Source organism: Delphinus delphis, chromosome 7 (genome assembly GCF_949987515.2).
Source record: "Delphinus delphis chromosome 7, mDelDel1.2, whole genome shotgun sequence".
In the NCBI taxonomy this organism is placed as follows: domain Eukaryota; kingdom Metazoa; phylum Chordata; class Mammalia; order Artiodactyla; family Delphinidae; genus Delphinus; species Delphinus delphis.
In genome coordinates, this window is record NC_082689.1 from 109,405,610 (window position 1) to 109,418,972 (window position 13,363).

Sequence of the window (13,363 nt, forward strand, 5' to 3'; positions counted from 1 at the left end):
TATTAACACAAAGGGAGAAATTGACAGTAACACAATAATATAAGGGGACTTTAAAACTCCACTTACTGGAGTTGCCTGGTAGGGAACTAGTGGTTAGGATTCTGGGCTTTTGTTGCCATGGCCTGGGTTCAATCCCTAGTCGGGGAACTGACATCCTGCAAACTGCATGGCATGACCAAAAAAAAGCCACATTTACATCAATGGACAGATCATCCAGACAGAAAATCAGTAAGGAAACATTGGCTTTAAATAACACATTATTCCAGATGGAAAAAAGAAAGGAAAGAAAAGAAAAGAAAGAGAGAAAGAGAGAAAGAGAGAAAGAGAGAAAGAGAGAAAGAGAGAGAGAGAGAGAGAGAGAGAGAGAAAGAAAGAAAGATATACATATATATAAAACATTCCATCCAAAAGCAGCAGAATACATTCTTTTCAAGTACTCATAGAACATTATCCAGGATAGGTCATATGCCAGGCCATTAAACAATTCTCAGTAAATTTAAGAACACTGAAATCATACAAAGCATCTTTTCCAACCACAATGCTATTAGACTAGAAATCAGCTATAAGAAAAAAACTGCAAAAATCACATACACGTGGAGGCTAAACAGTATGCTACTAAACAACCAGTGGAGCACTAAAGAAATCAATGAGGGAGTCAAAAAATACCTGGAGACAAATGAAAATGAAAACAAAATGACCCAGCATTTATAGGATACAGTAAAAGTGGTTCTAAGAGGGAAGTTTATAGCTGTACAAGCCTTGACCTCAAGAAACAAAAATATCTCGGGCTTCCCTGGTGGCGCAGTGGTTGAGAGTCCACCTGCCAATGCAGAGGACGTGGGTTCGTGCCCCAGTCCGGGAAGATCCCACATGCCGCGGAGCGGCTGGGCCCGTGAGCCATGGCCGCTGAGCCTGTGCATCCAGAGCCTGTGCTCTGCAACGGGAGAGGCCACAACAGTGAGAGGCCCGCGTACTGCAAAAAAAAAAAAAAAGAAAGAAACAAAAATATCTCAAATAAACAACCTAACCTTACACCTAAAGGAACTAGAAGAAGAAACAACAAAACCTAAAACAAAAACAACAAAAACAACAAAAAACAACAAAACCAAAAAGAAGAACAAACAAAACCTAATGTTAGTAGAAAGAAAGAAATCATAAAAATCAGAGCAGATATAAATAAAATAGAGACTAAAAAATACTAGAAAAGATTAAAGAAACTAAGAGCTGTTTTTTTGAAAAAAGTAACAAAATTGAGAAGTCTTTGGCTGGACTCATTAAGAAAAAAAAGGAGAGATAGCCAAATTCAATAAAATCTGAAATGAAAAAGGATAAGTTACAACTGTTATCACAGAAATACAAAAGATCATAAGAAATTACTATGAACAATTATATGCCAATGATGAACACAGATGTAAAATTCCTCAACAAAATACTAGCAAACCAAATTCAACAATACATTAAAAGGATCATACACCATAATCAAGCGGGATATATCCCAGGGATGTGAGGATGGTTCAATATCTGCAAATCAATGTGATACACCACATTAACAAATTGAAGATTAAAAATATGATCATCTCAATGCAGAAAAAACTTCTGACAAAATTCAATATCCATTTATGATAAAGTCTCCAAAAGTGGGTATAGGGGGAATATACCTCAACATAATAAAGGCCGTATGATAAGCCCACAGCTAGCGTCATATTCAATAGTGAAAAGCTGAAATCATTTCCTCTAAGATCAGGAACAAGACAAGGATGCCCAGTCTCTCCACTTTTATTTAACATGGTGTTGGAAGTCCTAGCCACAGCAATTAAACAAGAAAAAGAAATAAAAAGAATCCAAATTGGAAAGGAAGAAGTAAAACTGTCAATGTCTGCAGATGACACGATACTATACATAGAAAACCCTCAAGACACCACCAAAAAAACTACTAAAGCTCATCAATGAATTTTGTAAAGTTGCAAGATATAAAGTTAATATACAAAAATCTGTTGCACTTCTATACAATAACAACGATCAGAAAGAGAAATTAAGAAAACATCCCATTTACAATCACATCAAAAAGAATAAAATACATAGGAATAAATCTAACTAAGGAAGTAAAAGACCTGTACTCAGAAAACTATAAGACACCGATGAAAGAAACTGAAGATGACACAGATGGAAAAATGTATCATGTTCATTTATCAGAAGAATTAATGTTGTTAAAATGACCATATTGCCCAAGGCAATCTACAGATTCAATGCACACCTTACTAAAATACCCATGATGTTTTTCACAGAACTAGAACGAATAATTCTAAAATTTGTATGGAAACACAAAAGACCCCAAATAGCCAAAACAATCTTGAGAAAGAAGAACAAAGCTGGAGGTATTACACTCCCTGATTTCAAACTACAGTACAAAGCTACAGTAATCAAAATAGAATGGTACTGGCATAAAACCAGACACAGATCAATGGAACTGAATAGAAAGCCCAGAGTGAACTCACATGTATATGGGCAATTAATCTACGGCAAAGGAGGCAAGAATGTACTATGAGGAAATGACAGCTTCTTCAGTAAATGGTGTTGGGAAAAATGGACAGCTGCATGCAAAAGAATCAAACTGGACTACTCTTTCACACCATGCATAAAAGTAAATTCAAAATGCATTAAAGACTTAAATGTAAGACCCAAAACCATAAAACTCCTAGACAAAAACATAGGCAGTACACTCTTTGACACAGGCCTTAGAAATATTTTTTGGATATGTCTCCTCAGGCAAGGGAAACAAAAGCAAAAATAAACAAATGGAACTGTACCAAACTAAAAAGCTATTGTGCAGAAAAGAAAACAATCAACAAAGTGAGAAGACAACTTATTGATTAGGAGAAAATATTTTCAAATCATATACTGATAAGAGGTTAATATCCAAAATATGTAAAGAGCTCATACAACTCAATAGAAAAAAATGTGATTAAAAAATGGGCAGAAGACATAAATAGACACTTTTCCAAAGAAAACATAATGATGGCCAACAGAGAAGATCCTCAATCATCAGGGACATGAAAATCAAAGCCACAATGAGCTTTCTCCTCTTCACACCTGTCAGAAGAGCTATTACCAAAAACACAACAAATAACAAGTGTTGGTGAGGATATGGAGAAAAGGAAACCTTCATACACTTCATATGCAAAGTAGACTTTTAAGTCAAAATCTGTTATAAGGGACAAAGAAGGACATTATATAATGATGAAAAGGTCAATTCACCAAGAATGTATAACATATAAACACACACACATATATAGCAAACATCAGAGCTCTTAAATATGTAAAGCAAACAGTGACAGAATTAAAGGGAGAAATAGACAGATTTACAAAAATAGAAGAAAACTTCAATACCCCCTTTCAATAATGCACAGAACAGCAAGACAGTAGATCAGTAAGGAAAGAGAGGCCTTGAATAATACTGTAGACACTAACTAGACCTAGCAGATATATGCAGAATGTGTCACTCAACCATAGCAGAATATACATTATTCTCAAGTGCACATGGAATATTCTCTGGGATAGACCAGATGTAAGGCCACAAACAACTCCTACTAAATTTTAAAGGACTGAAACCATACAAAGTATCTTTTCTGATCATGACGGAAGAAACTAGAGAAATCAGTGGCAAAAGAAAACAGGAAGATCCACAAATATATGGAATTTACACAGTACCTCTGATGGCTCAAAGAAATCACAATGGGAATTAGAGAATGTCTTGAGATAAGTGAAAATGAAAATACAACATACCCAAACTTATGGGATGCAGCAAAAGTAATGCTAAGAGATAAATCTATAATTGTTGTTATATTAAAAAAATCTGAAACCAACAACCTAACTTTGCACCGTAAAAAACGAGAAAAATAACAACTAAACTCAGAGCAAAAGCAAGAAAATAATAAAGATTAGAGCAGAGAGAAACGAAATATAGAAAAAAGAAAGAAAAAGCAAAACAAAGACTTGGTTCATTGAAAAGATCAGCAAAATTGAACTTTAGCTAGAGTGACTAAGAAAAAGAGATGACTCTAATAACTAAAATCAGCCATCAAGGAAGGGATATTACCACTAATTTTACAGAAATAAAAAGAATTATAAGGGAGTACTATGAACTGTATGTCAACAAATAGGGTAACCTAGATAAAATGGACAAATTTCTAGAAACACAATGTACCAAAACAGAATCATGAGGAAATACAAATATGAATAGATCCATAACTAGTAAGGAGAATGAGGGACTTCCCCGGAGGTCCAGTGGTTAGTACTCCGTGCTTCCAATGCAGGGGGCATGGGTTCGATTCCTGGTTGGGAAACTGAGATCCCACATACCACGTGGTGAAGTCAAAAAAGGAAAGAAAAGAAAAGAAAAGAACTAGTAAGGAGATTGAAACAGTAATCAAAAACCTCCACCAAAGAAAAGTCCAGGACAAGATGGCTTCACTGGTGAATTCTATCAAACATGAAAAGAATTAACATCAATCCTCCTCAAATTATTCCAAAAGAAAATGGAAGAGGGAACACTTCCAAATTCCAAACTCTGAGGCCAGTATTACCTTGAGGCCAAAACTAGAGAAAGACAGTACAAGACAAGAAAACTACAGACCAATATCCCTGATGAATATTGATTCAAAAATTCTCAGCGGGGCTTCCCTGGTGGTGCAGTGGTTGAGAGTCCGCCTGCCGATGCAGGGGATACGGGTTCGTGCCCCGGTCCGGGAGGATCCCGCATGCCGTGGAGCGCCTGGGCCCGTGAGCCATGGCCGCTGAGCCTGCGCGTCTGGAGCCTGTCCTGCGCAACGGGAAAGGCCACAACAGTGAGAGGCCAGCTTACGGCCAAAAAAAAAAAAAAAATTCTCAGCGAACGGTGGGTGGGGTTATGGGTGAAGTAGGTGAGAGGAATCAAAAGGTACAAACTTCCAGTTGTAAATAAGTCATGGCGAGGTAATGTACAGCATAGCAACTATAGTTAATAACACTGTAGTGCATATTTGAAAGTTGCTAAGAGAGTAGATCGGGTAAATTCTCATCACAAGAAAAAAATTCTCAACTATGTATGGTGATGGATGTTAACTAGACTCACTGCAGTGAGTGACCATTTTACAATATATACAAATATTGAATCATTATGGTGTACACCTGAAACTAATATAATGTATGTCAATTATATCTCAATAAAAACAAAACAAAAACCCACTACTTCAGTCTAAAATATTAAAAGGTTATTTAAAAATAGCTTTAATGCTAGTAATTCACACCCCCTCCTGCAAAATAAATGAAAAGATATTATTGGCTTTCAAAATTGTCACAATTCAGTGTAAGGAAGTATATCAATTCTTTAAAAGATCCATGTTTAAAAGAATTGTTACAAGGAAAATTAAATGGGGATATTGAACGAGATAGGTGGAAACATCCTCAACACAGGGGAAGAACAATCCTCTTGTGTCCATGTCTTACAATAAAGTAAATAAACCTGTAGGCCTGTATTATTCACATGTAACTCAGTGAAGGTCCTCTTCAGAATGACTTTTTGAATTTTGATATGACAAAGATGATTATGTGTCAGATGACTGTAAGGTTGTTCAAACTAACAATCTCTAACTGATGCTTATTATTGTCATTAGAGTGAGGCATTTCTACTTATTTCCGAGATTATAAACATCTCGAAGCTGGGATCATACTTTCTACACCTTGAGATTCCCTACATCATTAAGTATCATGATCTAAACATAAATGTTTGTTAAACTGAATTTCTGTATAAGCTGATAGTCTTTTATTTTCAAACCCTAGGAAAATAAAATTTATTGAACTAAAAAGACAATCTATTTCTCATGCTATAATGGACTCACATGAAACTCTCGAAACTTGTGAATTATTTTCAAAAATGTATTATGACTAAGAAAAAGAGCTCTTAGCAATAAAAGTTGTATAGATACTAAACAATTATCTCTTAACTTTCAGTTTAGTTAAGACATAACTTTATATGTGGATAAACTGTACATATTACCACATTTTCAAAAATAAAGAACTTGTATCAAACGTTAGAACAGAGTAATTAGAGATTGCCTTTAAAATTCTGAATTGTTTCACTACAGATATTTGGTTACTTATTAACCCTTTATTCCTACCAGTAGAGAAGGGGAAGAGTCAATGTGTTATGATAATTCTCTTGCTATATACAATAGGATTGTGTATTATCAAATTAAGAAGTTGAATTAGGCCACACTGCCAGAGTAGCTAGAAAAATAACTTTGCCAAATTAAAGTGAAAATACAAGTTGCCATTAGAGTGATTTTTAGGCCATCTGTTGAGTAAGAAATATCAGTGAACAGTAAGATCAGTGCCAGAGTCTAGGAATCATATGACTATAGCATATAATATAGGCAAGAATACACATTCATTAGGTATCATAGGTGTTCAATGATTTTAACCATAAAAGCAAGAGAATATTCAAGTAATATTAATAGACAGTAGAGGTGAACAAAAATTTTAGTCACTCTGTGATGAATGCTGTTGGTGACAACAAAATCATGGCTTTTTATTTCTGGGAAATGTTTTTTAAAAAATCCTCAACAAAATTTTAGCCAATAAATTCAATAGCACATAAAAGAATTATGCACCATGACCAAGAGGGATTTATTCTTTTTTAAAAAATAAATTTATTGGGCTTCCCTGGTGGCACAGTGGTTGAGAGTCCGCCTGCCGATGCAGGGGACATGAGTTCGTGCCCCGGTCCGGGAAGATCCCACATGCCGTGGAGCAGCTAGGCCCGTGAGCCATGGCCGCTGAGCCTGTGCGTCCGGAGCCTGTGCTCTGCAACGGGAGAGGCCACAACAGTGAGAGGCCCGCGTACCGCAAAAAAAGAAATAATAAATTTATTTATTTTATTTTTGGCTGTGTTGGATCTTCGTTGCTGCGCGTGGGCTTTTCTCTAGTTGCGGTGAGCCGGGGCTACTCTTTGTTGCGGTGCCCAGGCTTCTCGTTGCAGTGGCTTCTCTTGTTGCAGAGCACGGCCTCTAGCCGAGCAGGCTTCAGTAGTTGTGGTGCATGGGCTTAGTTGCTCCGCGGCATGTGGGATCTTCCTGGACCAGGGCTCGAACCCCTGTCCCCTGCATCGTCAGGCGGATTCTTAACCACTGCACCAGCAGGGAAGTCCATGAGGAATTTATTCTTAGAATCCAAGTATGGTTCAAAACACAAAAATCAATCAGTGTAACACATCACATTAACAGAATAAAGGGCAAAAACCACATGACCATCTCAACTGATGCAGAAAAAGCATTTGACAAAATTCAACATCTTTTCATGATGAAAACATTCAACAAACTGAATAGAAGGAAACTATAACAACATAATAAAGGCCATACATGACAAGCTCACATCACACTCAATGGTGAAAGACTGAAAGCTTTTCCTCTAAGATCAGGAAAAATTAAGGATGCCTATTTTTGAGACTTCTAATCAAATGGTACTGGAAGTCCTAGCTAGAGCAATTTCACAAGAAAAAGAAATAAGTCAACCAAACTGGAAAGGAAGAAGAAAAATAATGAAAAATAATGTCTGCAGACATGCTCTTAAATATAGACATGCCAAAAGATTCTACACTCACACACCCACACACACCTGTTAGAATAAAACAATTCAGCAAAGTTGAACGATATAAAATTAATATGAAAAAACTTGTTGCATTTCTGCATGTTAACAATGAAAAATCCTAAAAGGGAATTAAGAAAATTCCATTTACAATAGCATCAAAAAGAATGCTTAGGACTAAACTTAACCAAGGAGGTGAAACACTTGTGCACCGAAAATGACAAAATGTTGCTGAAAGAAGTTAAAGAAAACAATACATGGAAAGACACCCTGTGTTCATAGATTGGGAGATTCTTAGGATGTCAGTACTACCCAGAGTGATCTACCGAACCAATACAAACCCTCTCAAAATCCCAATGATGTTTACTGCAGAAACAGTATAATTCATCCTAAAATTCATATGAAATCTCAAATGATCCCAAATAGCAAAAACAGTCCTGAAAAAGAATGACGTATGAGGACTCACACTTTCTGATTTCAAATTTTAATACTAAACTACAGTAGTCAAAGAAGTATCAGACTGGCACAAAGAGAAACATAGACTGATGGAGTCCAGAAATAACATATATGGTCAGATAATTTTTGACAAGGGTGCCAAGACCATTAAATGGGAAAGGACAATCTTTTCAACAAATGGTGTTGGGAAAACTAGATATTTACATGTCAAAAAAAAAAAAAGTATGCTTACCTTATATCAAATGCAAGTTAACTCAAAATGGATCAAAGACCTAAAGTAAGAGATAAAACTCTTACAGGAAAACATAAGAAAAACTTCATGAATCATCAAAAAACTACAAACAATAAATGTTGGAAGGGGTGTGGAGAAAAGGGAACCCTCCTACACTGTAAGTGGGAATGTAAATTGGTACAGCCATTATGGAGAACAGTATGGAGGTTCCTTAAGAAACTGAAAATAGAGCTACCATATGATCCAGCAATCCCACTCCCAGGCATATATCTAGAGAAAGCCATAATTCGAAAGGATGCATGCACCCCGATGTTCATTGCAGCACTATTTACAGTAGCCAGCACATGGAAGCAACCTAAATGTCCATCAACAGAGGAATGGATAAAGAAGATGTGGTACATATATACAATGGAATATTACTCGGCCATAAAAAGGAATGAAATAATACCATTTGCAGCAACATGGATGGACCTAGAGGTTGTCATACTGAGTGAAGTAAGTCAGACAGAGAAAGAGAAATATCATATGATACTGCTTATATGTGGAATCTAAAAAAAGGGTACAAATGAACTTATCTACAAAACAGAAAGAGTTACAGATGTAGAAAACAAACTAATGGTTACTGGGCGTAAGGGCAGGTGGAGGGATAAATTGGGAGATTGGGATGGACATATACACACTACTCTATATAAAAGAGATAACTAATAAGGACCTACTGTATAGCACAGGGAACTCTACTCAATACTATGTAATGGCATTTAGGGGAAAAGAATCTAAAAAAGTATATATATGTATATGTATAACTGACTCACTTTGCTGTATACCTGAAACTAACACAACACTGTAAAATAAAAATTTAAAAAAACGAACAACACTGTTGTTGGAAAAGGCAAAAATAAAAACTGCATGGAAAAGGAAAAAAAAAAAGAAAAGCTTCATGACATTGGATTTGACAATAATTTCTTGGATACCACAAAAGCACAGCAATCAAAGAGGAAAAAGATAAATAGAACTACATCAAAATTTAAATCAACTGTGTGTCAGAGGGTACAATTAACAGAGTTGAAAATACAACCCAAGGAATGGGAAAAAATTTGCAAATCTTATGCCTGATAGAGTTATCCAGAATACATAAAGCACTCTGACAACTCAACAAGGAAAAACTTACTTTAAACTGGGCAAAGGATTTGAATAGATATTTCTTCAAAGAAGATACCCAAAGCACCAATAAGAATACAAAATGATAATCAATATCACTAATTATTAGGGAAATGCAAATCAAAATCACAATGAAATACTATTTCACATCCATTAGGATGGCTACTATCAAAAAACCAGAAAATAAGTGTTGGTGAGGGTGTGGACAAATCAGAACCCTTTTGTACTGTTGGTGAGAATGTTAAATGGTGCAGCCATTAAAAAAAAATAAAAATAGAATTACCAGGGACTTCCCTGGTGGTCCAGCAGGAAAGAATCTGCCTTCTAATGCAGGGGACTCGGGTTCAATCTCTGGTCGGGGAACTGAGATCCCACATGCCACGGGGCAACTAAGCCCGCACGCCACAACTACTGAGCCCACATGCCTCAACAAGAGAGCCCACGTGCTGCAAACTACAGGGCCCACATGCCCTGGAGCCCGCACACCAGAACTAGAGAGAAGCACGTGCCACATTGAAGAGCCCGCGCTGAAACGAAAGATCCTGCATGCCTCAACTAAGACCCGATGCAGCCAAAAAAAAAATTAAATAAAAAAAAATAATAACTGGGGCTTCCCTGGTGGTGCAGTGGTTGAGAGTCCGCCTGCCGATGCAGGGGACTCGGGTTCGTGCCCCGGTCCGGGAAGATCCCACATGCCGCGGAGCGGCTGGGCCCGTGAGCCATGGCCGCTGAGCCTGCGCGTCCGGAGCCTGTGCTCCGCAACGGGAGAGGCCACAACAGTGACAGGCCCGCATACCGCAAAAAAAATTTTAAAAAATAATAATAAAGAAAGAATTTTAAAAATAGAATTACCATACGATCCAGCAACTCCACTTCTGGCTATATACATGAAAGAATTTAAAGCAGAGTGTCAAAGAAATATTTGTATACCCATATTCATGGCAGCATTATTCACAATAGCCAGAAGGTGGAAGCAACCCAAGTGTCCATCAACGAAAGGGACAGACAAAATGTGGTATATACATGATAGAATATTATTCGGCCTTAAAATAAAATTCTTTCACATGCCACCCCAGAGGAGAACCTTGACGACATTTATGCTAACTGAATGAATGATCCAGTCAAAAAAGAATTATGTATGATTCCACTTACATGAGACATCTAGAGCAGTCAAAATCGGAGACAAAGCAGAATGGTGCTTGCCAGGCTTGGGAGAGAGGGGAATAAGGAGTTACTGTTCAATGGGTACAGCTTCACTTCTGCAAGCCGAAAAGATTTCCAGAGATGGAAGGCAGTGACTGTTGCACAACAAAGGGAATGCTTGTATTGCCACTAACTGGATACTGTCCTTTAAGATGGCAAATTTTATGTGTATTTTACATATTCACATACAACTAATTTCCCAAAATTAAAATTAATCAACAATTAAAACTGTTTCTTTTAATTGAAAAAAAAAAAGTGATTCTGCACCACTACGTCCAAGTGGCCAAAGTTAACACCACCAACACTGGGACAAACTAAAGGTCCTTGTTTTGGGGAGAAATATGCATAAGTATTTGGGGATCAAGAGGCAAGCTGTCAGCAAATGTGGCAAAACGTCAACACTTCGTGTATATAGGTGAAGGGTATATGGGAGTTTACCACTTTTGCAACATTATTGTAAATTGGAAGTATTTCCAATTAAAAAAAAAAAAAGACTATTCTCGGCCAGTTTTGAGACTTAAAATGAACCACACAGCAATGGTAGTTTATACAGAAACCAGCAATTTTTTTAACATTCTGAATTCCCCAGGTATGATTGTCACTTTAACCCCTGGCACCATCAGTTTTACCCTACATAGGTGAAATTTTCAGATAACTGGAGCTTACTCCATTAAATGCCAGAATGGTGTATTAATAACTTTAAAGTCTTTTTTAAAAAGTACTATTTTACTTTTCTTGGTTAGAATTTTTAATGATCAGGGTCATCAACATCTGTTTCAGTAGATGGTTGTGTTTGTTTTGTTCTCACGAGTGTTTCCGAGGGTATTAATAAAAGCAAAAATGCCACTGCAGAAAATAGTTGTTTTTCCATCTCCATCTAGTGGTTAGCTATTACCTGATATCTTTATGTACCTGCTTTTTACAACTATCACATTTGTGCTTTTAAATTTGTTGAAAGTAAGGGTAAAGAGATCCTCATTTTTTTTATGAGCAAAGGGCACAAACTTCCTGATGTTTTTGGTTGTTCCAAGGCTTTATCGCCAATAAGATTCTCACGTGTTTTTGAAAATCAACATCGCCAGATAACCCTTCTCCAGTTTGTATCATAAGATTTCTATAATTAAAATCAATTACTTACTCTTGGATTTAGTCATCTTGACTAACAAGAGACTTCTCATGAATAAGTCTGCAGAGACTAATAGAATGACTTTAAAGTCTCACAAAAATAGAACAATATAGCCATAAGCAATATTATTCTCTATCCCAACTGCCCGGCTGCTTATCAGCAATTACAGTGATTTTTAATTATGTCCATGTTTCCTCTGAGACAGTATTTCTCAATCTTTTTCTTCAGATTGTAGGACCTCCCCCCCAAGGAGAAAACAAATTTAATTTAAATCAAATAATTAAAAATTTCCCTAACGAGAAATACTAAGAAATGATTTTGTCAGCATTTTGTTTCAACCCCAGTAGGATACTGCAATTCAGTTCTGACACTGACCACCTGAAGTCATCGCTGGACTCCACAGGTGTAAGGGCTCCGTCCTCCATGAGCTGCCTGCACTGGAGATGATGGCTGCAAGTGGAGTCCATCCCCACTTCTGACCGACTAGTTACTAGTTCTGACTAATTTGGGGGATCCCACAATCCCCTCACATTCAAGAATTTGCTAAAATGACTCAGAACTCAGGAAAGCACTGTGCTTAAAATTAGTTTTATTGTAAAGGATTCAAATGAGGAGTACCAGCCAAATGAAGACACACACAGGGTGAGGTGAGGTCTGGGAGGAAACACGGAGCTTCTGCACCCTTTCTTTGTGGAATCAAGGCCCATCACCATTTCAGCACATTAGTGTGTTCACCAATCAGAGCCTCAGTGTCCAGAGTCTTTACCTGGGCTTCACTATTTGGACACGACTGATTACATCACTGGGCAACATGACTACGTCAATCTCCAGTACCCCCCAGCCCCCAGCCCATGAGGCCTGCCCAAAGTCCCGACCCTCTAATTACGTGGTAGGCCCTTTCTGGTGACCGGCCCCCACCTAAAGCTCTCCAGGGGTCTACCATGACTCACCTCATTCGCATCACAAAGACGTCCCCAGCACCCAGGAATCCCAAGGGTTGTAGGAGCTCATGGTCGGGAACCAAGGGTAACGACCAGACAAACCACACCACAGTTAGGCAGTCTACACTCTGAAGGGCCACAAACCACTGTAATACCTAAAATTTTTCTGCACTCACCAAGAACTAATTTTCACTCCCATGGAGAATGCATCCTCGAAGACAATGAAGAGACAGCCCCCCAAAACCAGAATGGAATTTTATTGTGTAAAGTTGATAGAAGTAGGACTAGTATTCTTCTGTACAAAGTGCACAACGAATGGTTTTAAATAAAACTGAGAGAAATGCAAGTCCTATGACAACATTTGATACAAGCTGAATCATTTACAGGTACACTAAAAAAGTTTTTAAAATATCATCTTTCTCCAAAGAGTCCATTGCGCATTTCTTAAGAGCAGAGATAGGGAACCTCCCAGGCAGTCACAAGGGCATTTTATTGCCCTCGATGCTGATTTTTACTGCGTGTGCAGATCTGCTTTTTTTCCTGATGTCTGTGAACTTTCTCATCTGTTTATCCAGTCGACTGATACCCTTCTTGGAGGTCCCCTGAAACTAAGAGTGGGGTAAAAAT

General features: G+C 37.5%; 1 protein-coding gene across 4 annotated transcripts in view; it reads right to left on the reverse strand.

Annotated features, from left to right (window-relative positions):
• Positions 1-13,363, reverse strand: part of IWS1 (interacts with SUPT6H, CTD assembly factor 1) — a 65,464-nt gene that overhangs the window by 4,102 nt on the left and 47,999 nt on the right. The window contains exon 14 of one of the 4 annotated variants that reach the window (XM_060016974.1): positions 12,200-13,344. The exons of 1 other annotated variant lie outside the window; for it this stretch is intronic. In XM_060016974.1, coding sequence (XP_059872957.1) covers positions 13,213-13,344 — 132 coding nt within the window. In that variant the 3' untranslated portion in view covers positions 12,200-13,212. Of the gene's footprint in view, positions 1-12,199; positions 13,345-13,363 lie in introns of those variants that run through there. 2 more of the 4 variants (XM_060016975.1, XM_060016976.1) reach the window with 2 other exon arrangements.